The sequence below is a fragment of the Equus asinus genome, chromosome 27 (assembly GCF_041296235.1).
Source record: "Equus asinus isolate D_3611 breed Donkey chromosome 27, EquAss-T2T_v2, whole genome shotgun sequence".
In the NCBI taxonomy this organism is placed as follows: domain Eukaryota; kingdom Metazoa; phylum Chordata; class Mammalia; order Perissodactyla; family Equidae; genus Equus; species Equus asinus.
Window position 1 is genome coordinate 31,510,655 of NC_091816.1, and position 27,240 is coordinate 31,537,894.

General features: G+C 35.9%; 1 protein-coding gene across 19 annotated transcripts in view; it reads right to left on the minus strand.

Moving 5' to 3' along the window:
* The window catches only part of WDR17 (WD repeat domain 17), a 101,435-nt gene that overhangs the window by 34,227 nt on the left and 39,968 nt on the right, over nucleotides 1–27,240 (minus strand). For all 19 annotated transcript variants that reach the window (XR_011498800.1, XR_001401215.3, XM_070499888.1 and 16 more), the window contains 9 exons: nucleotides 25,980–26,210; nucleotides 20,462–20,713; nucleotides 18,123–18,245; nucleotides 15,255–15,439; nucleotides 12,007–12,175; nucleotides 9,382–9,473; nucleotides 6,826–6,908; nucleotides 5,066–5,152; nucleotides 880–1,044 (listed from right to left, as the gene is read on the minus strand). Coding sequence is in view for 17 of the 19 variants with exons in the window: in XM_070499888.1 (XP_070355989.1) it covers nucleotides 880–1,044; nucleotides 5,066–5,152; nucleotides 6,826–6,908; nucleotides 9,382–9,473; nucleotides 12,007–12,175; nucleotides 15,255–15,439; nucleotides 18,123–18,245; nucleotides 20,462–20,713; nucleotides 25,980–26,210 (1,387 nt within the window). In the remaining 2 variants the exon portion in view is untranslated. The remainder of the gene's footprint in view (nucleotides 1–879; nucleotides 1,045–5,065; nucleotides 5,153–6,825; nucleotides 6,909–9,381; nucleotides 9,474–12,006; nucleotides 12,176–15,254; nucleotides 15,440–18,122; nucleotides 18,246–20,461; nucleotides 20,714–25,979; nucleotides 26,211–27,240) is intronic.

Below are 27,240 nucleotides of genomic sequence, written 5' to 3' on the forward strand. Positions count from 1 at the left end.
AAACATCAGGCTTTGAAGTCCTAATGTATACCTTTTGGTCAAACATAAGAAAAGCTTTCATAGGCCCCACTCGACAGAAGGAGTGCCTGAGGTTTCGGGGCTGAAGCATACTGTCTGGTATTCTGTAATGAGTACACTGGCAATTAACGGTTCCCTACAATTTGACTTTTATTCAAAGGTGCTAGATAACATCAGCTAACACTCATCATCTATATGACCACTCAAGGGACCGAGGACTAGATTTTAGTAAAGCCTTTCAACTTTCATTACCATAAGTCAGTAAAATGCTTACTGCTTTCTGACAAATAGTGTCAAACTGTACTATGGAAATCTATCTTGTTTGAATATAACATATCGAAAAGATAGCAGAAACTTCCACAAACCCCCCCAAAAATGTATAATCACTCTCATTTCTAAAATATCTTCTCTTCATGCTGAAATATATGCTCAACTTCTTTTATTCCATTCTTAATGAAAACAGAGTACAGCTGTTTTCCATATTAAACGTAAGAACATTATTAAAATTAAACTCTTCTCTATATTTTACAGAGATTCGTTTCAGATCTTTTCCCTTTCCCAACAGATCCTTTTAAAATTTTTGTTTCTGTTAATTTTGTTGCTAATAAGATAGAAATAGGCATTCATAGTCAGAAGAACAAGGAAGGAAATAGAAATCATGAATATGATGATAATAAAAGCATGGTAAAATTTAATCTACTTTGGGTTGAATGTAATTAGGTTTTTGTTAACTGCATACTTGTTAAGTACATATTTAAAATAATTCCACATATAAGTTGGGTCATATAAATAAGTACATTTCTAGAAAATTATAAGCTTATAATCTTAGTGACTAGAAAATTAGAATCCAAAAGTACATACCCGTCATCAGAACCACTGCAAAGAATTCCCTCCCTCAGAGGAGACCATCTAACATGGAACACTTTTGCTGTGTGCCCACTGAACACTTTCAGTGGTTGATCAGAGCTGGTGGCTACATAATAGACACGAACACTTTTGTCTTCACAGCCAGTGGCTATCATGTCTCTGAAATACCATCAATGGCACATTAAAATATTTAAAAGTTTGTTATTATTTGTTACTGATAATTTTTAAATGTACACAGCTCTAATTTCTAAAACTAGAATTGTTTGCTTCCTAAATGAAGTGAGACTAAAAACTTATCTAAAACATCATTTGCAGAAACTGCTCTAGTACAGAAAGAGTTTCTCTCCCAATGTTCTCTTTTAAACAGTTGAATTTTTATTTTACCTATCTTAGATCACAGATAATGGTATCTATATTTCTTCAAGTCTTTTTCAAAATGTCCAGATTCATAACGTTTTGAATATTTTTCAGAACTTTATATTGTGCAACTATTGAGTCTTAAAAAGGGTCCTTTGGCGAGTGAGTGAGATTTGCTTCCTTGCTGGTAAGCATATTATTGATGATTACATGTCCTAACCACTGGTAAATTTTCCGTGGAATGGGTACAAATAGCAACGTTTCCCTCGGAAAGATGCTGGAAAATCTCCTCTCAGACCAGGGTTGTCTCATCTGACAGAAAGTCACAGTCCTGGTCTTCCAATTCTCTTTGGTGGCTTCCCCACCGTGAGGTCACCATACAAGGCTGGAGATCACCTTGTATGATCCAACCAAGGATCCTCTGGAAATACAGTACGTGGATATGATCTTTTCATGATCTTGGCTCATTTTTCTCAAGAGAGTGAGAGTAAGCTAAGCAACTATTTCTACCCTAGTGGTCATACTTGGAATACTGTTCCGAAAGCAATGATGAGTACTGGGCAGACCTGTGGAAATCATGCGCCTGCCAGAACACAGTTTCCCTGAGGAATATTAACAATTATATAAAGAGCCCCCACACTCTATAGGTACAGAGGAGAAGTTACACATTTTGGATCCAACTGTCATCAAAACCTTCCCCAAACTTCAACGGTTGATTTTTGTCACATGGGTTATGATACTGATATTTACTTAAGCCCACATGCAGAAATATACCACTTTGCAAACTGGCCTGCCAAACTGCAAATGTGCAGATTACATCTGCCCAAGGCCCACCGATAAATGAGCCAGTTTCTATACGTGGGAAAATATATTTTGCATAATACCAATATACACGTATACATGAATATATATATATGTATATGCAAATACATAAGTATAAAATCTTAGAAATGAAATAATAAACATTCAAAGAATGTACATATAGACATCCAAATTATAAATTCAGAGATATCTTATGAGTAAACTTATATAAGTTCAAGGTGTGTTTCACTTATTACCCAAGACGCGAAGTGGAATATGAATAAAGCAATTAGAACATTTTAAAGGATTTTTTTAAAATAAAAATGAAATTTATTAGGTAAGCTTGGTAGTAAGCATAATAGTTAATTAAAAATGACTTTTTTAAAGAAAGCTTTCTTAGGGCCGGCACAATGGCACAGTGGTTAAGTTTGCACACTCCGCTTTTGTGGCCCGGGGTTGGCCAGTTGGGATCCCAGGCGTGGACCTATGCATCACTTATCAAGCCATGCTGTGGCAGGCATCCCACATATAAAATATAAAATAGAAGAAGATGGGCACAGATGTTAGCTCAGGGCCAATCTTCCTCAGCAAAAAGAGGAGGACTGGCAGCGGATGTTAGCTCAGGGCTAATCTTTCTCCCCAAAAAAGCTTTCTTAACCAACAAAGCATATTGCATTATTATCTAATTTTTATTTCAACTGGCCAAATACTTATTAACTCTAAAAAATATAGAAATGGAATGTGGAACTGTTCTGTTGATCAGACACAAGGAAATTCTATCTATTTGTATGGTGAACAAATATTTATTAAAATATTTACTAAATATCTTTTTTCAAGGCATAGTGAGGGTTAGCAGCACAGTGTTTTGCTAAGAATATATGCTAAAAATAGATAACACATTTGTTGATCTTGTGGAGCTTACATTTGAGAGAGTGAGGCAGCCAATTTCACAACTAAAATTTAATTTTATTGTGTTAAGTGCTCCCAAGGCATATTGTAGGGAAAACTTACCTAATATTGGGGGGCTCAGGGAAGACTTCTGTGGAAGTGGTTTCTGAGCTGAGAGCTAAAGGATGGGCAAAAGATATCTATATCCAAGCTGGGTGGGTGGTGTGGGGTGGGGTGGGAGTGGAATCCTAGATAAAGATGACAGCATGAGTGAAAGCCCCAGGGTGGAAATGAGTGGCGTAGTTCAAGAAGCTGAAAGCTGGTGTGCCTGGATGAAACAACAAGGGGAGCAAGACTTGGAATGGGATTTCTAAGGTGCACAGGAACCAGATTATACAGGGACTTCCTTGGAAGGCCTATAGAGATTTTGCACATCATCCATCCTATGATCAATGGGAAGCTACTGAATGGTTTATGCAGTAGAATGGTGGTGTGCTCAGAGCTGTGTATTTAATGCTTCCTCCCACTGCAACCTAGAGAAGGTGGGGTGGGGAGAGAGGAAGGCATGATAAAAGATGTGAATTCTGGAATTGATTTAGAAGGTGTTTGCAGAAGTCCAAAAACAAATGTTATTGGCTTAGTGGCAGGGGGGATGGTTGGAAAAAGAAGAATATTTAGATGGAGGATATGACAAGAATGGTGGCTGACGGGAAATGGACACTGAGAGATGATAAGGAATAAAAGAAGAGGCCAAGGATCCTGGCTTCAGAAGCTTTGTTGTTAGCATTATCAGGCCACTGAGATAGGACATACTGAGGGAGGAGCTTATTTTGCATATAACCTCTAACAGTGTGTTATAAATTCTTCTGTTTACTGGAAGAAATACATAGATCCATCATTTTGTATAATATGTGACTTGACTCAGAACAAAAGTACCATAAGATTTTAATATTTTTTTTCTGCTTTTTCTCCCCAAATCCCCCCAGTACATAGTTGTATATTTAATTGTGGGTCCTTCTAGTTGCAGCATGTGGGACGCTGCCTCAGCATGGCCTGACAAGCAGTGCCATGTCCATGCCTAGGATCTGAACCAGCGAAACCTTGGAACACCAAAGCGGAGGGCGCAAACTTAACCACTTAGCCACAGGGCTGGCCCAGGTTTTAATATTTCAATATGTATATTTCCCATCCATTATATAGAAAAGCATAAGGTAATTCACAACACTTTCACAATATCTAAAGAAAGTTTGAATTTTCTTTTTTCTTTTTTACTGGGAAAGACTCACCCTGAGCTAACATCTGGTGCCAATCTTCCTTTTTTATTAATCTCCCCAAAGCCCCAGTATATAGTTGTATATTCTAGTTGTAAGCCCATTTAGTTCTTCTATGTGGGATGCCGCCACACCATGGCTACTGACAGATGAGTGGTGTAGTTTTGCAATTGGAAACTGAACCCAGGCCACTGAAGTGGTGAGAGTGTCAACCTTTAACCACAAGGCCATCAGGGCTGGCTCAAAAGTCTGAATTTTCAAACGTAATTTACATCCCATCACAGAGAGGCTTGAAACAGATTTGAAGATTCTTGGAAGTACAGAGACTTGAAGGATCAATTTTAGTGAAGGTTTGACTTGGATTAATATTTAAATCCAAGCTGATTTTTACATGGTAAATAATAGGATCTTAAGCAAGGTTGACCTTTCAAAACCATCCACATAAGTTCCACATCTGGGGAAATCATCCAGTGGAGAGACATCAGCATTAGATGCGGGGCAATGGAACATCATGGCAGGACAATACCATTGCACAGATTCCTAAAGGATTTAGAGACAGGGCACCTTTCTATGTAGAAGCCACACACAGATTGGACGGTTTCCATTTTTCATTAGTTAGCCGTATGCTTTTTCCTAAAGCATCAGAAAATTGTTTTGAAAGCAGGGAATCAATATTTCTAAGTCATGTAAAAACTTCATGGAATAAAGTTCGCTAAAATAAACAAGCAATCACAAGGCTAGGCAAGGAGAATATTAGCTAAAAAGAGTGATGAGCATTACCTATGGAAATAACATTAAACTCTATGGTTAGTTAAAATCTCTGAAATGAAATTATTACTTATTTCAGGAAAAAAAATACTTACTTGTTGTTTTGGCTCCAATCACAACCAAACACGGCAGCTGGGTGTTTGTATTTGTGGAGGACTTTACCATCAATCGTTCGAATAATACTGAAATTAAGTATAATACGTTAATAGAAAAAACCCAAGATTCTAAATACATTATTCAAGGGAATAAAGCAAGAATTCAAATATAAGTGTTTTGGGATAGAGACTTTGTCTGCAAAGCACAAGGAACATTTAAAAGTACTGTGAAAATGATATTACCAATTATGAATAACTATATATACATCATATAGTACTAATTATGGCAATCGATTTAAATCAATTGAAAGGTGATAGATTTTGATTTTGAAACTATTTCTTATAGAATATTTTTTAATTGAGGAAAAACATAGTTTAATACATATATTTTAAAACACAATGATATAACCAACTTAGCATTAGATTTTCGGCTTCAAAATTTAGCAGTTCAAAATTTGTATTTAAAACACCTGTTGATAATGCTGGTTGCACGTACTATTACAGCAAGTCCAATGTACATAAGTTATAACATTTTTGTGGCATATTGTAAGTGATAGAACTAGAAATTCAGAGGACTCCTACTCCCCAAAGGATCCTATATACTTCAACAGCAAAAATAAAAGAAGCTCTAATACCTATTATACTATTATCATAACACAAAGGATGCTGATTCTATTAGGAAAAAAAAGAAGCTGTGTATAAGTTAATACATTACAGGGTTTTAAAAGCCTTTGGAAAAAAACCCTCTAAAGCACCAATAGGCCCACCAAAACTTTTGAGTTTACTGGGGAGTGGTGGTGACACCTGCTTATGAACGTTTAGTCATTGAAGCTAATTACGTACCACCTCATCAGAAAATTCTTAGACACACTCCTGTATTTTTGGTATGTACCAACTAGAAAATAGTTCTTTTCAATGGAAAAAAATAGTATTGTTATTTTTGAAAATTTTAACTTCCTGATAAAGATCTTCGGTTTCCATAACTACTGTCTTTTTCACTGAAATTAAAAAGTGAGGGTGAGAAAATTGGGCTGGGTATAGCAAAACCTACCATGAGACAAATGACTATCTTCTCAACAATCACGAGTGTCTATACACCTGTCAAAGATGACGACACCTATAGCTACAGGATAGCATTATTTGATTAAAAATATTTTTTAACTCAAGGCAATTCTTCCCTTACATATATTTCTAGAGACTTACTTTTTTCCTAGGATTTAACAGAATTAAGAAAGCAAATATTTCTGAAACACAGGGTCAGTTTCCAAAAAATGGCATTTCCCACCTGCATTACCTTATTCCTCCTTGCCAAAGGTCTTTATCCTTTTATAAATAATAGTATCTACAAAACTGTGAACAAGTTTCTAGAGCATGTGGTATGTCTTGAATCCTTTGTAAAACTGAAATATCATTCCATCCAAAATGTGATGAGAATTATTTAGACTCTTTGTGAAAAATTCTTAAAGTTTCTTTGAGGCAATTGAGTCTTTTGGTTATAAATCAGGTAGTATTTTCATTTAGAAAGCTATCATTGGTTTATTTATTTATTTTTAAACATCATTGCATGTTATTTATTACTGATATATCATAGCAATATAACATGTGCCTATGTGGGCTTATAAATAATACTTACAATAGTTGGTAGAGCTGTACAAACGGAATCTTATCAAATATTTTAATGTACGATGTGCTAATATGATGCAATTCATATTGCCAAATGCATCTTTTATAAACAATGTAATTTCATACACAGTACTTACCAGAAACCATCACCACTGCAGGTTGCTATTCTTTTGGAATCTTTATGACTCCAGGCAATGCAGAATATTCCATTTTTTCCGTGCTTCAAAAAATGCAAAATACCTATCAATAAGAAATAATTCACCCCTTTTTTCTCTTATTTATTTACTTCTTCTAAGTATTACTTTTCTATTAGTAACTCGCTCTAGATGATGCTAACAGAGACTTCACTGTCAGTAGCAGAAACCTGAGTACAGTCATGCATGGCTTAATCATGGGGACACGTTCTGAGAAATGCTTTGTCAGGTAGATTCACGATTGTGCGAACATCATAGAGTGTACTTACACAAACCCAGATGGTAGAGCCTACTACACACCTACGCTATATGGTACCAACCTTATGGGACCAATGTCCTATATGCAGTCCATCATCGACGGAAATGTCATTATGCGGTGCATGACTGTACATACTTTAAGAACGTGTAAAGCTGTCACACTTAAGAAACAAAACCACTGTTTTAAGACATAAATCGGGTGGCTCTAGTTCTTTCTCGTGAACGCTAGTGATGAACCAGAATCTGCTTCTTCAGCCATCTGTAAAATCAAGCTCTGCTTAATGCCTTTTCCTGTAAACACCAATCTGGAGCTGAAGGCAGCTGTCTATCTGCTTTCCAACCCAGCGCTGCTACAACTAGTGTTAGAAATATCGCAAGCAATTGTTATTACCGATTGTTCTCCTTAATTTCAAAGTTTTATTTTTATAAAAACAAAGGAGAATAGATTTGAGAGTATTCCTATAACACATTACTATATTTACAGTTTCCTCTGCATTCCTGGACTGGGGAAGGGTAAAGAGAGATAGTCACAGCTGCCATGATGAGAATTTTTAAAAACAGAAGGAATATGCTATACCTGGAATGTCATTCATCAACCGGGGTGTGGGTGAATAAAAGTTGCAATAAATCCATTTGCAAGTTTTATTTACAACATTCGAATCTTACATAGTACTTAAACTGTAGCTGCTGTTAAGGGGAGACTAAAGTGACTGACTTTTAAGGCTGTTTGACTAAGGTGGTCTCATTGCTGTTTTTGCCTCTTTGGGTGTCAAGGGGGGCAGGTTTATAAAGATGGATGCAAAAATGGCCGTAGTCTCCACTCATCCCGTTGAAGGAGGCGCGGCCTTCCAGCAGCTTTATCCCTGGGAACAGTGCACTTATGACTCTGTAACGTCCTGCATTTCCTTTTGTGAGGCATACATCACTTAGTTAATTAAAGCTGGCATTGTTAATTTTTCCCATATTTATTATCCTAGATTTAAGCAATTTTGATATTGGTCTTAACTACGCTATTGAATGCTGGGAAAGGCATGAACAGATGGGAGCGGTCCTTGATGCTAAGATGCTGTGTTGCTGGAGTCGGGCTGGGACTGTTCTCGTGCTAACGGACAGCTACTCTAGGTCACAAGATACTGAGATGCCATAGAAGAGATCAACAGATCTGACACCTAAGAGTAAAATTTTTGAATTTAAGTTAAAAGCTTGTTTTTCAGGTTCTCCTTTTCTTATATTACTATTTCTTATGGGATAAGTGTCTTTCTGGTGATGGGGAGGCAGAGGGCAGGTTAGGGGCATTGTTGAACTGAAGGAGTATTGCTGTTATGTAGAGAAAGGGAAGGATGCAAGTAGACAATCCTTTGTCAAAGTTTCCTCTTTTGAGAGCGAAATTGCATCCTGGTGGTTGATGAAGGTTCCCTAATAGTCTGCATTTGCAACATCACTTCAGTACCTCCCAGAAGCTTGAGCCTACCAGATCCTCAGAGGGACGACAGTCTTTTGTATACATGTTTGTAAAGCCTCAAATATATAAACAATTTTCAAATAAGGTATTTATTTCATAAACTTCAACAGCAATCATTTGAAATGAATGAAATTTCAAGATACCGAGAGACAATCCTGGATCCTGTCATATTTCCCTCGATTCATATCTAATATACTGTAATCAGATCATATGTACTTTCTAAATATTATTGGAACTTAGTAAAAGGTGGGATGACAATTTAACTCCAAGTAGAAGTAAAAGTACAATCTGTGACACTCCAAATAGGATGAGGGAGGTTCTAGGGCTTGTCATGGAATAATAGAATTCGAGAACTGGAAGGAATCTAAGAAATTATATAATCCAACTTCACATTCTAGACGTGAGTCAGGTTCAAGGCAATAACATGATTCTCCCTATGCCAAGAGCTAATTAGTGACAGAACTGGGACTGTAATTGGAGATTTGTTCTGAGTTTAATCTTCTTCCAACTATTGAATATTTGCCTGGATAACTTTATCAAGAATGACTCAAAATTCCTTTGAATCTCTAATGCAACTTTAGGTGAATTTTTCTCTCTTAGACTTAAGTACATTTTTAGAATTCATTTTAGCAGCAAATGTCCTTTTGAATTTTCTTCTAATTGAGAGAACCTAATGCCATCTGGTGACTAACTATTGAATTAAGAGAGAAAAGCATTTAAAATATATGAAGCACAGTATAAGACATTAGGTTATTCAGCTAACAGTAAATACATCTTACCTCATTAAATCGTTGTACCATTTTGCCTTTTTTAACATCCCAAATAAAAGCACCATTTCGGGAAGTTGCTCCAGCAATACAATTTAAATCACCTTAGGAAACAATTAGACATTATGTGAAATGTTTGCCACAAATGTAATTCTTTTCAAAAATGTAAATTTTTAAAAAGTAAGACTTGAGATTTGCAAAGTAATTGTATTTAAATTTTTGAGATGAAATTATCAAATGTAGGTAAATATAGATAGAACAGTATAATGAATATATTCATCAAGCGGCTTCAACAATTATCAGAATATGGTCAATCTTGTTCTGTCTATAGCACCTACTTGATTTTTTTGGAGCAAATCTTTGCCATTATATCATTTCATTAAAAAATAGTTCAGTATGGAGGTCTAAAAGACAGGGTCTCTTTTATTAACATAACCAAACCATCACAATCACAAATACAAAAATTATCAATAATTCCTCAATATTATCACATATCCAGTCAGTTTTACATTTTTCTGGCCAACCAGTAATTTTTTTTAGGGTTAGGAAAGTATTTCTGTAAACAGGACACACGGAAAATTTCAGTTTCTCTATTAAAAATATAAACCATGCTCTTTGTTTTTAAGAAATTTAAAAATATGTGAAAATCAAACTGCTGTTAAGTTAGTAGGTGGTCAAGGACTTAAGTTTTTTTTGCAAGGCAGTCACAGAAGAGGCTTTCTCCATTAGAAGGAAGAACAGTTGTCATCTGCTATCCAGGAGTGAAAATATAGAGGAATTACTTTGTGGTAAATGATTATAAAGACTTAAAAAAATAAGTCCTCAACATATTTCCAGTATTTTCATTCTGCTCCCCATTTTGGGTTCTTAAATTATTAGGGAGAAGTTTTCATATTTATTTGCATGCTTTTTTTCTTTTCCTGTGATATCTACTCTAAAAATAGAGGAAATTAGGCAAAATCTGTATCTTAGTCTACCTCCATTCATGTCAACCTTCATCCATCTTTTAAAGTTCACCTGTACTTTCTAAAGATAGTGACTCAGCAGTAGTCACATTTCAAAAAAATCACAGAATTTCGACTTCCCAACCTTTTTACTTTCTTGAGGCAAATTCTCAAGGTAGAGAATGAAATAATGCTCTAAGTAAGCTTAGGCCTTATGCGTTATGATTCAAAACCACGGTTTTTACAGTCACAATTTCTATTTAAGTTTTAGGTTTGAGACTTATATACATCCTGTAGGAGGCAGAATGTTCAGCTAACAGCTGCTGCCGTGCTGTCACTGCACTGGTGGGTCCAATTCCCATACTGCTAGCCAGGCGGCCTGCTGTGAAGATGCACACTGCAAGGATGGAGAGCACAGCTTAAAAGTCAAACTGACACTTGTTCAAATTTTGGTTCCATCACTACTTGCTATGTTTACAATTTTGGAGAAGTTTCTCAACCTCTCTGATCTCAGATCTTCTTTAATAAACATTGGCCATCACAATAAAAAAATAAAAGAGAGATGGATGTGAAGAAGGGAGCAGGTAAGAGAACTATTAGTTCTCTTTTTGCTCCACTTCTTAATTAGTCAGGTAATTTTTTTTTTCAATTAGTCTTATATTTATAATGGCACTAAGTGTGGTCTGCTTAAAAGAACAAGTGTCATTGAGATTTGGAAGTAAAACTTTTTCTAGACCTTCTCCTCCTTGTAGGCGATGAGTGATCCATAAAATAGTGGTTGGCTCTTAACCTTTTCTGTCTCATGGACCTCCCTGAAAATCTGATTACTATGATAATCTTGACAGATACAGGCACATACGACATAAGCTAAAAATGACGCGTAAAATTCCAAGAGATTCCCAGAGTCTCTGAAGATGTCTAAAACCCTTGAAAGCTCATAAATCTAAGGCTAAAAATCCCTGTATAAGAGGAGATAAGATAAAAAAATAAGCTATATCCTGGTTATACGTAGGTTTTAAATATGTTACTATTAGGATCAATAACTAAAGCACTCTACATACTTTATAAAGTGAAAAAATCATTTAAGTGTGTACAATTATTTATTATAGAGAAATAATGGTTTGGGAGAAAATGTCAAAGATTTCATGGGACATCTCTTCTCTCCTTTATGTACAGGAAGGTGCAAAGATAGCACCTTTCTGAGATCAAAGATGATAGTATGGCATAAACGTCCTTCAATATTACAAAAGTGGGATTTATACAGAATTACATGGTCACCATCGAACTGTGATGATACATAATCATTGAATTTACAAAACAAATGTATCAGGGAAAGATATGTATTGAAATTTTTAGAAAATAAATGTTTAATTTTCATATATTTGATTCACATGAAAATTTTAAGGAAAACTTCTATGATGTAAAACGTGTTATACCTTTAAAGGCATACCTATGCACATGCAGCTAAATTAGCTGGGTCAAGATCATGCTGAGTTACTGTGGCTTTTCTATATGATGATGTCAGATAGAAGGGCCTAGAAAGCAAAGTGCCTGTGCCCACAAAAACGGAACCTACAAATATGTTGGTGTTAATTTGCCTCTACGATCATTTGGAGCAAGATGGCATTGAGAGGAAGAAAAAGTTTGGAAACTCCTTTAATTGCATTCCTGATTTTCATTAAATACTTCTTACCTGGAGCCCATGAGAGGGAATAAATGACCCCTTCATTCCCTGGGGAAGTGTACACTGCTGTTAATGTGTTTATATCCCAGACTTTGATAGTGCCATCGAATGACGCTGTTGCTAAAAGATTGGGATCATCAGGTTTGAATTTGCAGTCAAAGATAGTCTCCACATGTCCCTAGGAAAGCAGCATTAAAAAGTCACAGCTACTGAGGGAAACTCACATTATTAATAAACAAACCATAATGTATAATCAAGTGGCTATGGGTTTTCCAAATATTAACGCAAAAATATCTAGGCAATCCAAAACATACAAAAGTGGAATCACCGTTGTGACGGAACGGTCTCTGTGCTGTTAGTACTGTACCATTTTGTACAGACCTAGATTTTATTCAGCCACAGTTCCTCAGTTCAGCAACTAAATACAAAGATGTTGAAAAGTCTCATTTTCCAACTTTGGTTCAATGCAAAACATACCTTTTCTGATTATCATATACCAGATACTATGCTAGAAATTTCTAAAGCAATGAACTATTAATAGTTACTATGTCATTCTGAAAGTATACTAAAAGACCAAGATAAAACTGAAACTAAAAGTTCTTTAATGCAATTATTCCTTTTTTTTATACCAATGACATACTCCAAAAGAACTTCACAATTTTTGGCAGAAATAAGAAGAATTCGGCATGGCCTCAATTTTTAATGAATCTTGTTCCAAAATTTTCTAGCAAGTTTATTCTTTGGAACTCGAAATACTTGTTCCTGTTACATGGTGATTTGGATCTGAACATCCCACGAAACTGTAAAGTGGTTTATACAAATATATGTAAACACACACTTGTAAAGCAGAGCTTAATGACTATGTGCCTATGGGAAAATCTGTTAAGAATCTGTCATAAATAGCCAGCTACCACTTGTCTTCTCCCAAACATTGGGAAATTGGAATTGAAACGCCTACTCCAAGTGGCAGAAACTATAACATGCTGGATCTTAGAGAGATCCAGAGACACTTAGAGCCCAGGGACAGAACCTTCTACTCTCAGATTCTCTAGTAAAGGCACAGAGGGAGTCCTGTACACACAGTGTCCTTCCATTGATACCAGAAGCCACCACCTTCAGGAGGCTGCACAAAAGCTGCAAGTCTCCCCTTCAGGTGGGAGGGAGAGGACAGAAAACGGCCAAGTTCGCAAGAGGGAAGAGAGCTTGGTGCAGTCCCAGGTTCACCGTGCTGGAGCCGTTCCAGGTCGTCACTTCCAATGTTCAGAACATGCTTACAGCAGGGACTGCCTGTATGTGTGTTTTTAAATGTTAGTTCACTGCTGTGCCTTCAAATTTCATTTTTAAAATTTGAAAAATCATATAGTAAGAACTAAATTGCGAATATTTCTTTTTCCTTTCATTTTTTGTGAGGAAGACTGACCCTGAGGTAACATCTGTTGCCAATCCTCCTCTTTTTTGCTTGAGGACGACTGTCACTGAGTTAACATCTGTGGCAATCACCCCATATTTTATGTGAGATGCCACCACAGCATGGATTGACTGTGCTGGGGATCCGAACCCGCCAACACCAGGCACAGAAGCAGAGTGCACGAACTTAACCACTACACCACCGGGCCAGCCCCTGTTTTCTTCTTATCAGGAGGAAGGTGGGGATGAAGGGAAAATTTTGAAGCGTTTTTCTTAATTTTAATCAAGCAAATGTTCATGTGGAAGTACACCTTTTAGAAAGTACATCAATAAGATTTTTCTTATCCCATGCAATTTGAAATCTTGGGAGATGCTTCACGCACACAACACATCAGAGTCAGATGTTTCTTCTTGAAGCACTTTTAGTAATCTCAAATTTGGGTCTGTGTTAAGGATGAGAGAAATTATAAGGAAAAAAATCACTCTCTTCTGATTGGCAGATATTTTTAAAGTGAGAAGAGCCACTGAAATAATTTATAATTAAGGAATATTTTAGTTTTTCTTAGAATTATATACTTAACATAGTTTTAAAAATAAAACATATTTTAATATGAGGATATACACTCAATAGAAAATCTATTGAATTTAGATTGCATGACTTTGCCTTTGCTAATATAAATTTTTATAGATTTAAATGTATTCTCATATTTTTCTCTCTTCCCTCATAATTTTTTTTAAAAGTAAATTAATTTATGGTAATTTGAAGTATAGAAAAAGTTTGCTATACTAGGAAAGAATTTACATGGAAAGAAAATTCAATAATCTAAAGAATATCTACAAGGAAATATTTTAAAGTAACTAAGCTATACATTATTATGAAACTATTTTCACTATAGTTCAATTTTTTAGTTTGAAGACCAAATTAAATTAGTTCTGAAAGGATACAGCATTATTGATTCTTTCCTCTTTTTTTTACAAGGGCAATTATAGCTCTAGACTCCTTTTCTAAGTTTTTCCACAGAAAATCAATTAACATTTAAAATTTTCTTAAATGTTTAGATCAGTCTAGTTCAAACTTGTACGAAAAAGGGGCATTCTTATAAACTCTGATTTAGGGAGAATTAAGGGGGATGATTCTTGGCAAATGTTAATTACAACACAATATACATTATTAGATGCCTTCATTCATTCATTCAACAAAACTTAATAAAGTCTTGCTATGTGCCAGGCACTAGTTTTAGGTACTGGGGATAAAGCATAGAACAAAACCAGACAAAAATGTGAGTCCACAGCCAGGCTGCATTCTATTTCATATAGAGGCTTAAAGACCATAAGAATAGAAGTTCATAGAATCATAGAGCCATTATAATGATTCCATAATAGAAATGAGTCTTTGAAAACACTTAATCCAATCTTGCTCATTTCACAGATAAAAACAGTAAAGCTTGGAGTAACTGACAGAGATGGACTCGTCCTTCCTCCTGAAAGAATATTCTATTTCTCACTTTGTTTCCAAAATATAGTACAGTAGTGTAATTTTCCAACAGTATACTCAGAATTTACATGGTCCACACAAAAACAGGAAAACTACCAAATGCAGAGTACTCATGATAAGCTAAGTGGATATTAATATTTAAAGGAGTTTAATGTTTAAAATCTAAAGAATTTTAATAGTTTTGTCATCATTCTATACATTTTTCTAAAATGTTTCAGCCAACCAAGATAAAGTCCTAACATATGATTCTCTACAAAAATAATTTTAACAATATTTATATGTAAGTCAACGTACACATCATGAGCTTACACAAAATAAGCCTTGTGGATAAAAGAAGGAATGGCTACAGACGTACCAAGTCCCGAAGGAAATCCCATTTCTTGGCTCCCATGTCATACAGGCCAACCCCCCCGTCCAAGAAACAGCACACAGCGTGACCAGGAGGCAGAGAAAACGCTTGATTCTGTGTCAGAGCTGGGGGTGGAAGTGCTTCACTTGTTGAGGATGTGTGATGATTTCTGGCTGGAGATTGAATTGAAACTAAAAAAGGAAAAGAATAAGCAAGTAAACATTTATGCCAATAGCTTCCCATATGCTGGAATGAAACTACAGGGCTTATTTATAAAGCTGCTCCTTTGTTTTCTTTTATCCAGAATTTATATCCATGAACCATTAAGCAAGGATGAGATTTTCTGCCACAGAAGTACTTTTGCAGCATTACTAAAAATATATACATATATACATAGAGACAAAATTGGATATGACTTTGAAAAGGACTGTGTAGAAGTTCAGGTGGAACAAAATGGATGAAAATTAGCGTGTGAGGAATCACAATATGTTGTGAATATTTGGTTTCTTATCTCCCTAAAAATTAAAGCACAGCACGATTATTTTTGAACTAGAACCTGCTTTCAAAATGCTGATATAATAGCTTACATCCCCTCTACACACACAAACACACATGCATGTGGATTTTTTTCTTTTAAAGCTAAGAACTCTCTTCCACTAATTTCTAACCCAATGAAAATAATTATTTTTGAGATTATTTATAATTCACTTCAATTTGGCACCTCAAATTAAGACTCACAACAGTCTGACATACATTCGCACCTCAATTTTTCTTGCTTCTTCCTCAGTTTTATTTTTACCGTTCATAGACTTCCATTTCTCCAACTTTGAATTATATAAATGGCCCCTGGTTTTGCTATTTTATGTATATTCTTTATTCCCTATTTTCTCTTCTTCAAGAAGCTTTTCCTTAGAATGTAAATATTCTCTTGCAAACATAATTCAAAATAATCATACCACTGTAAATTATCAGACCAATCTATGTTAATTATACACTGGAATACAGATAAATATTTCCCAGTATATTCTCTTTTTGATTCAAATACATATAGTCTTCCTTATTGCATTCATCTGGATAATACTCAGTTCTGAGAATGTGAGAATGACAGGAAGACCAAACCAGAATGAACTACTAATAACAAAAGACACATTTGGTTCAATAAAATTTGCTCGCAGTGTGGTTAAAATTAATATGATCATGATTGGTTTTTCTAATATTTGACATATGGGTGGTTTTTGACACCCTTCATGCACCTATCTATCCATAATTCATCTTTTTTTTAGAATTTGGCAAGTATATCTGCATTTAAAATTTTTCATTTTTACATAGTTCTTCTTATTCCACAGTTTCTGTCACATTATAAAAAATGGGGGGAAAAACTAGATTTCTAACAGTGGGGAACCTGAAAGGAATTACTCAAAAATGACAAGATTGGGGGCCAGCCCAGTGGCATGGTGCTTAAGCTTGGCACCCTCCGCCTAAGCAGCCTGGGTTCTCGGGCTTGGATGCTGGGTGTGGACCTATACCACTCATCAAGCCATGCTGTTCTGGTGACCCAAAAAGAGGAAGACTGGCAACAGATGTTAGCTCAGGGCCAATCTTTCTCACCAAAAAAAAAAAAAAAAAAAAAAAAGAAAGAAAGAAAAGAAAAGAGAAGAAAGACAAGATTGGAATGTGCTTCTTTATATTTTCTGATTTTTCTCTAATGGGCATGGACTACTTTTTCTAAGAAGAAAAAGAATACAAAAGAAGAGAATCTGTGATATTTCAGTCATCCCAAAATGGATGCTCAATAGCAACTAAACAAAGAAACAAATAACTCCAAAAACAGGCAGGATGCATCAACAACACACTGGGCTCCACTGTATAACTTCTCCAGTCCTAATGTTTCGAGACCCTCCAGTCTCCAGGATTCAGAAGTATTAGGACTCCACAGAAAAGCCCAAATTTGTGAAAAGGCTGGAAGTTCACATATAGAGATTTTCTACTGCTTGCCATTGCCCACTAAATTAAATACTAAATTCACTAACCAAAATAACATTACTTTGAATAGCCTTTGCTAATTATCTAGTATATTACAGACAGTATCAAGGAAGGAGGAATCAATAAATCGAGATTACTCGATCACTAAAGTCCACAGCCCATGGTTTTTATGTTCTACACAAAAATGAAAACACTGCCACCCACACAGAGAAATCACAACTGACTCAACACGAAGGCAATTTCTTTTCCCTCATATTTAAGAAAAATTCAAATCCTAAACCTCTCCTACAATTCCAGATTTTTTCTTTTATAGCCTAAGTGTATTTTATTTTTTCTTATTTACTAAAGCAATGAAAGGTAATAGAAAAATTACACAAAAGTAAATGAAGAAGACAAAGAACATCCATAATACTGACTACTCATCCAGTGACAACTGGTATTCAAACATGGAATATATGTTTTAGATCCTATATTTTGAATATTTAGGCCATTTTAACTTTGTTATAAACCATACAGATTGTAAAAGAGCCATGTTTAAAACATAAAGTATCCTAGTTCAGACCAATTTGATTTAATCCCATCTCTCTTGATATTTCTTATTTTCAGCAATATCACTGTTTCATATTCCCCATGTAGCTAATTTGAGATATATCTTATTTAACAGAATTTTAAAAATGCAACTTGGCTCTAAATATTTTCAATTTAGTAATATTAGATATTGTGTGGTTTTGATAGTTCCTTTACTACATATATTGTCAAAGACTATTTTTAAAAATTTGCTTTTCATTAGCATACTGTATTCAATATGTTTATATCATTCTATCAGTCATTTTATTTGATAGCAGCAAACACAATCTTAAAATATTAATTTCTGATGATATTTTCACTTACATTTTTTTCTTGGAGGAGAATTAAGTACATGTAAGCAGTGAAATCCTGTTTTCTTTAATTTAAAATTATCAATAGGTGTTGTTCTTGAAACGTTCCAAACGCGCAAAACACCCACTTGAGAATCTAGTCAGATCGGGAAAAAGAGCTCTGTCAATGAATTGTACTTGAAACATGAAATGTCCAGACATAAAAGTATCAACAAAAACTTCAACTTGCAAGATTTTTAGCACCACTTATTGAGATTCTTCTAACAATAACATTGTACAATAATACAAAGAAACAGCTGAAATGCTATTCGACTTTTAAACTTTTGGCATATTTTACTATTTTTTTCTGTTCCAAATCCTCTTCTAGGGTGAGAGACTGCCTGCTTTGGCAGCTTTCTCCTACAAAGATCGTTAAGACAGTTTGAGCACAAAAAAGTACCCCGTTGACACACTTGCTGTAGGAAAGCCAGCCACAGAAAAAGTTCCACCCCTAACATAAAATACCCTTTCTTCATTTGAAATGTTTGTAAACTGCTCACTTGCTGCAAAACAAGGACCACCCGATATACCTGAGGACCAATAAGAAAGTCCCCTCCTTTCCAAATCCCACCTTTATAGAAGCCACTTGGAAAACAGTCTGGCAATTCCTCAAATGATTAAAAAGAGTTACCATAGGACTCAGCAATTGCAGTCCTATATATACATCCAACAATTATAAACATATGTCCACGTGAAAACCTGTACACAGATGTTCATAGCAGCACTATTTATAATAGCAAAACAGTGTAAATAAGTCAAATGTCTATCAACTGATAAACGGACAGACAAAATCTGGCATGTGCACTCTATGGAATATAATTCACCCATAAAAAGGAATGGAGCACTCATACATGCTACTACATGGATGGACCTTGAAAACTTTATGCTAAGTCAAAGAAGCCAGACATAAAAGGCCATATACTGAATGATTCCATTTCTAGGAAACATCCAGAATAGGCAAATCCACAGAAAGTAGACTAGCAGTTTATGTACATACATGTATGCACTAGGGGCTGTGGAGAGGGGTAATGGAGACTGAATGCCAATGGGTATGGGGTTTATTGGGGGGATGATGAAATTTTCTAGAATTAGACAGCAGTAATGGTTATACAACTCTGTGAATATAGAAACCACTGAACCGGGGCCAGCCCTGTGGCCAAGTGGTTAAGTTCATGTGCTCCACTTCGGTGGCCCAGGGTTTCACCAGTTCGGATCCTGGGCGCGGACTTGGCACCACTTGTCAGGCCATGCTGAGGCAGCGTCCCACACAGCACAACCAGAGGTACTCACAACTAGAATATACAACTATTTACTGGGAAGCTTTGGGGAGAAGAAGAAGAAGACGAAAAAAAAGATTGGTAACCATTGTTAGCTCAGGTGCCAATCTTTAAAACAAAAAGACACACTCAACTGTCCACTTCAAAATGAGTGAGTTTTATGATATGTGAATTTTATCTCAATAATAATAATACCTAAACAATTCCCATGTCTATCCTTAATTATATCTTGTGAAATTAAAAGCAATCTTAATATATAGATAAGAATCCATCTGCTTCCCTGGGTAATGTAAGTGCTCAAAGAAGTAAAGAATTTCTTTAAAATCATCAAGAGGATAAAAACTCTTTGTCTTTTATTTTACACTAAGCAAATATGAGAAGCATTTATACAGTCACTGAAAGTCCTCTGTCTCTTCAGAGACCTCGCTCTGAACCTAAGTAAATGGTAAAAGTAGTCATTTAATTTCTAATTACTGTTTTCAACTCCCCCCTCTTCCCATCCCCCATCACTACTTAGCTTTGCTAATTCTCTCATGATTAGGAAAGCATGATGGAGCATCCTTTCAACCCATGGTGATAAACTCTACTTTCATTTTCCACTTAGGTTGAAAACGCCTGGTCTACCTGGGCATACATGGTCACTGACTGTCAAACTTATCAGTGAGCCTAACAGAGTTCCCATCCAGACACATTGTTCTTCTGGTCAGTACCTCTACCGTCATCCCGCCATGCCTGAAATTGAATGGTCTGCCTTTTGTACACACACAAACACAGACATGTACATGTGTGAACATATATAATATATTCCAATTTCTTATCAAGAACCTGGAAAACTGGGCCTTAATTTCATTTTTATTTGTCATTATGTTAATGATATTCAGCATAAATAAAAGTAAAGTAGGCATTTACATAATAAATGATAATATTTGAGACATTAATGTTTTACACAAAATTAACCAATCAGCGAGTATAACTTCCCTGACTCAATTAAAGAATATACACATATTTAAAACTCTGGGGAATAGAGGAAACTTACCTCCAGTCACAAACATCCCAGGAGCACTGGGAACCCAGGCCAGGCATTGCACAGAAGCTGCTGCACTGGGGAAATTAAATGTTGTTATGCAATACAGTGATTCCGAATCTACTAGGCGAATGCCATAATGCAAATTTGCCACAAGCAGATAATCAGTAGACAGTGGGTCCCATTCCAGGGCTGTCACTGGGTCCTCTTCATCTGTCCCTTCAAGAGATTCAGGTCTCAGAACATGTTTCTGACTTTTACTACCTATTAAAATATAAAGAAAATTATTTTAATCAAAATTCTCCCAAAAAGACTAATAAATGAGATCATACACATTTTCTCCTTGCATACCACTGATGTCTGAGAGAACGTGGAATACAAATCTGGCATTTCTATGCAAAGTCATAATTGACATGTGGATACAAGGGAAGTAGGGTTTGTCCCAAAGATGAAAGTCAGACTGAACCGCTTTGCTTTGGCCATCTCTAGGACCCTGAACGTCTTTCTTATTTGCTACTGAAAACCTGTGAGAAAAAGACACGGGCAAATAATACATGTGATCTTGTCAACAACTACGATGCCGCTGAGTTACAAGAGCACAGGGATAGGAAGTGCTTATTGAAAGGAAGAACTTCGTGTTGGGATTAAAAGCACAGACTTAGAGCAGACCCGTGGGTCCAGATCCCAGTTCCATCACTTAGTAGCTTTGTGCTCTTGGACAAGACACTTAATCTCTGTGCGCTCAGTTTTTCATTTTTATAACGGAGAATATAACAATACGTACCTCGTCGAGTTTTAAAGATTGAGTGAGTTAGTTGCGTAAAGCGCTTAGACCAGCGAGCCATATAGCAACAGATACCAACATTTCCTGTCACGCCTTTCTCACTCAACACGTCATTCGTCATAATAATCAATCACTCCTGATGCCCAGTACAAATAAGGAGAAAAAACAAGCGGGATTAAATGAAGCAGAGGATCATCAAGCAATCTTCTCGTTCCTTCCAAATTACATGCACAACTAGCAACAGGGAAAAAAATGTTGAGGGACCATGTGGGATTCCAGTTAGCTGGTCCTCTCAATCTCAGAAGGAAGGCAGGGAAACAACTAAGTTTAGACACTACAATCTGAACAAAAAGTATCAATTATTCCTAAGTATTACAAACATTAAAAGAAGTGTTTATTAAAAAATAACACAATCGAAAGATATCATAGTTCTTTCTGCAATGTCATCATTACTTAATGTTTTTCAACATATCAGATTATGAAAGCACAAAACATAGATTTCCTTGGATATATAAAATATTTGTAAAGTGAATTGAAAACCTTAGAGTTTCTGGCTTGAGATTAAATTCATCAGAATATATTATTCCTTAAATATAATGCTATTGTTAAATAAGTAGCATTTAGAATTTTTGCATATATAATCATAGAAGGTGCATGCGAGCCTTCTTTTATTTGGTTTTATCAATTTTTGCAATAACCATCAAGAAAAGTTTGCTTCTCCTTTCCCAAAAGAATCTGCTAAATTGCTATTTGATATACCAAACAGCAATGAATATTAATATAGCTGATCATTACAAGGCAGAGAGAGGTAGAAAAATGATTTATTAATCTAAGTTGTGCTATTTATTAAGTAACTTTTAGGTATTTGCATGTGCCAGTTATTATTCATGGTTTATTAAAATATCCCAGCATGTGAAAAAAAATAAAAAACAATAAGAAAAATTTAAAACAGCAATACAAAACACGGGAAGATTTGCAACGCAAACGCTGTAATATCTAAATCACATTGCTACAAAGGCCCACGCTTACAGTCAAAATGATAATGAATTATAGTCATCGCTTTCTGTCTGGTATCAACATTTTTATTATAAAAGATAGAAAACTAAATCTGTAAAATTTTATAGCCAGTCATTAGAACAACAGCTGATAACATTTTTTTATTTTATTATTATTTATGTTCTATTATAAAATACACATATCAGGCAACTTGTGTTGTTAGAAATGGATAGAAGCATATGATATGATTAAGTCAATAAGAAGATGAGGTTGACAATTTCTGTAGGAAAAACAAAAACTGGAGTAAGGGAAATTGTTGAAAGATGAAATAATGAGAGCAATGTGTAAACTATACAGCTGTCCAAATTTTAATTTTGAGATCAGGTGGCCAAAGCAAAGAGGAAAGAAATCATGAAAGGTTACACAATTCCTAGTGTCCACAGGGTACAAATAAAACAAAATGACAAACAAAAAACTGTGCTCAGGAGAAGCTCAAATTTTCCTAGAACTGAGACCAGAAATAAACGTCTTGTGTGTTTTCAGAAGAGGAACACAGCATTACACAGGGACAATGTCATCAATAACATCTCTGAAATAAAACAATGCAAATTTGATTAATGCACATCCCTGGGAAAATACCAAAGTCAATTCAATTAAAAGATTTCTATTAGGGAGATCAAAAAAAATTCTCTGATGATCTGGCTTTGTCCAAGAATGTAATGAAACAGCTAAAGCAGTAGTTTCCTGAAGTTTTTGGCCCTAGAATTCTCTGTTCATATGAGAAGTTTTACATGAAAATGCCGTACATAATAGAGAATAGAGTGGTGCCTTTCAGACTGAGAGGGAGCCAAGGCATAAAGCCTGGCTGGATCACCTGCTGAGTCCCCCCACTGCCTCCCCCAGCCCCCACACACAAATATAAAAACATACTAAGCACTGTTGAAAAACCACTGATTTAAAATGATGGATGAACCAAATTGTTGCAGGCAGCCTTCCATGAATATTTCTTTTCTCTTCCAAGAGAGATAAAGACTGGACAGCAGAGAGACTGAGAGCAGAGTCTCCTGCAAGAACTTGGAGACAGAAATTCTATCTTGTGATACACAGACAGAACCATCTGTGATGTCAATAAGTCATTAAGAAGGCAAGGGTCGGGGCTGGCCTGGTGGCATAGTGGTTACGTTTTTGCACTCTGCTTCAGCAGCTTGGGGTTTGTGGGTTTGGATCCTGGGAGCAGACCTATACACTGCTCATCAAGCCATGCTTGGTGTGTCCCACATACAAAATATAGGAAGATTGGCACAGACGTTAGCTCAGGGCCAATCTTCCACACCAACAAAAAACAGAAGGTAAGAGCGATCACTCCTCGGGAAAAGTAAAAAAATGTAACAATGCTAGAATTAATGCTAACAGTCTCAAACTTTCAAACTTACAATTCATAATGTAGTACCAAAATTAAAAAGTAGTGTTTCCTTCATGACTCATTAGCTCATGTATATGCAAAAGGAAAATACATAGCAAGATTATACCTTCCATAATGTTTCATGTATATTCATTGTCAAAAAATCTTATGGAATAAAGGAGGTCAACCAGTCTGTATTGGGTTGTTTTGGGTTGAACTGTGTCCCCAAAAAAGATGTTGAATTCTTATCTCTAGTTTCTGTGAATATGACTTCATTTGGAAATAGGATATTTGTAGATAATCAAGTTAAGATGAGGTCATTAGGTAGACCCTAATCCAATATGACCGTGTCCTTATAAAGAGGGGAAATCTGGACACAGGACATGCATGCTCACAGGGAGAATACCATGTGAAGATTGGTGTTATGCTGCCACAAGCTAAGGAACTACCGGACTAGGAGAAAGATCTGGAACAGATCCTCCTCTAGTACCTTCAGCGGCCTTGCCAACACCTTGATCTTGTACTTCTAGCCTCTAGAATTGTGAGACAAGAAATTTCGGTTCTTCTAAGCCACCCAGTTAGTGGTACTTTGTTAGGGCGGCCCTAGCAAACTAAGCCATGGGTGGATTCCGAGAAATAACACTTGACGATGTGGGTACAGGTGCACAGATTACTCTGTTTAACACCGGGAAGACAGAGCTATTGGGAAACAAGGGCCTCTTCTGGAAGTCACATAGGACAGACCGCTGAAATATTATGCTTTCTATCCTGACGTAAACCTAGGAAAGAGAGAAGCAAAGGAGGCCTTTATTCCTCCCTCCTTTCTCTGTCAAAAGAAGCATATGATGACTCAATGTTTTATATCTTAGATACGTGATGCAATGTCTCCATGTCTTATGGCTTAAAACCTTCCAAAATGCCCAATAACAAGAATAGAGCAAGAAAAGAAAGCCCTAGTCCATGAAAAAGGAGCTGGCCACAATGACAAATTACAAAATGTGAAAAATATTGAGAATGAAATTTGGACCAAAATAAGAGCACATTCCTCGTTATCTCCTCCAAGCTCGGGCGGCACACAGATTCCCCAAAAAGAAAGTGTGACAGCCCTCACGAAATCTCTGGGTGCAGGCCAGCCAGGGGGAGAAGAGGGCAGTGTCCCTAAAGAGATCTGGGACCACACAGCACACAGCCATCTTCTCCCTAAACTACATCTTTACCCTAAATTACCTCCCTGGTACTGAGGAAAACCGCCAGAGATGAAGAGCACAGGGGGAGAAGCGGTATTCACTACACCAAGACAGAGAAAGTCTGTGAATTATGTTGCTTAACTGTGTAGATCAGAATCTGCTCCCCGTGCAGAGAATGAACAGATCGGGCCAAGGAGTTCGAGACAACAAATCCAAATGAGGCAAGAAACCATCATTGATCTCTCCCTATTCAAATTTAAAACAAGGAAACTGTCCCCGTGTTAAATGAGTACAACCAGAAGGAGCGCGGAGAGGGGAAGTGGTCAGGAAGCGTATGTATATTTATTTTTATCTTCCTTTAAAAGGTAAATAATAGATCCTGCTTAAAATGTAGTTAAGATAAAAGAGCCCTATGTATCAATGTTTTATATATCCTTTTTAAAAAAAATTTTAGAAAGATCATTCCCTTAAGAAAGATGTATTTGAATTTTCACAATTTCATCTGTTCAATTTCAATTTCTTTTTTCTTTGTTAACTTCAGACAAATTGAATGTAGTATGTTTTGTGAAAGTAGTCATTTTAATCTTGAAAAAGCACTTTCAGGATTGTGCTTTTTAACATTTCTCAAATATTAGCATTACTTATTTATGAACGGAGAATGAAATGTATGAATTTTTCTCATTATACATTTTGTTATTGTTTACATTTTTAAAATAAACATAATTTCTCAGATCCTTTCATTCAGTCCTTGCTAAGGAGCTGTGGCACCAAGTGGTACTTTACAAGCAGGTGGGCAAAGGGTTTTGAGTGGTATTAGTAAGTCATCATATACTCCAGCTGTGTGTCCTTGTTCCTCAGGCGATTTTCTTAGTAAATGTTCAGAAATAAAGAATTGAGTTAGAAAAGTAAAAATATGGGACAAAAGACTGATTTGGGTTAACAAACTAAAATCTGCACAGCTAAGTTAAATGTATTACAATGCCTTATAAATAACATTCACTTCGAATGATTATTTGGAATCAGCACAATGCTGGACAATATTTGCACAACCACTATTTTAAAATGAAAATTTTGTTACCTTTGGCTTTATGCTGTGTAAATAAGAAAATTATATATGCTAAGATAAAAAAATTAAAGAGACCTGACTAATTAAATCCTTACCTGGTTGAAAAATTGATAGACTTCCATCAAGATGACCAAATACAACTTTCCCCCTTTTTTGTGCATGCCATCTGAATGTGCAGATATCAGACAAGAAGCTATGAGCCTCTCTGTGCACAGTCACTCCACTATCGGGTCCTGAGATCGTCCAAATGAACAGCGGGCCTCTGTGGGAAGCGAACGCCACAGCATCGTCTGCATTCCAGCACCAGCTGAGAGAGGCCGGCATCCCTGGAATGAATTAAATAGAGATACACAACTGAGAGATGTGGCAGAGGATCGTACCATTAAATATTATCTGCATTGTACATTTCTAAAGCAACATAACACATAAGAGTATGTTTGCTACTAAAAAAATATATATTACTGTCTTACTTGGGAATTGAACTTATGAAATAACCCCAAAGACCACAGGGAACGTATGAAGGGTACTTCTATGATGAACGAAAAAGTACCTGGTTAGGTCTAAAACTAGTAATATGATCATATGATTCATACATTCAAAGAAGTTAGAAGTTCTTTTTTTCAGAAAACCGTCTATTAAAGCAATAAATTCTTACTGAGTTTTTGTCTAGAAGACCTGCTTGAGGCCTTCTATGTACACAGGTGAGTATGGGACACAATCCCTGCTTTAAAGGATCTTAAACAAAAGTTGGGGAGATAAGAATTAAATGTATGAGAAGTTAAATGCTACTATAAGGATTTAATAACAATCAAATTAGTGCTGCAATCAATGTCTTATTGGGAGTTTGGATTCAAATCTTAGTTTTGTCTCAGGTGAACTAAACAAGACACTTTACCTCTCTCAACCTCAGTTTCCTCATCTATAAAATGGATCTAATTAAACATAGCTGACCACCTATTTCACATGAATGTTAAGAAAAGGAAATGCAATAACGTCTGTAAAAGTCCCGTTTAAACTGGAAGACAAAATACAAAAGTTAATTGTTAATCTCCCCACAATCACTGTGATCAAATAAATCATATATAAAATGTGTTATGTTAAATTTATGACTCAAGAAAGAGATTATGAATCTCCCAACACAGACGTATTTAATCAATTGTATCAGAACCACAGACTGAATATGCATATCAGATCATGTGGAATTAGGGCCCAGGAATCTATTTTTCACAAGTCTCCAAGAGGTTTTCATGTGTAGACCGGTTGGTGAACCACTGGGCTACTGTCTTGGAAAGAAACTGGATTTGAATTATATTCGAAGGAGCAATAGAGTTTGAATATAGAGGATGAGCAGTATTT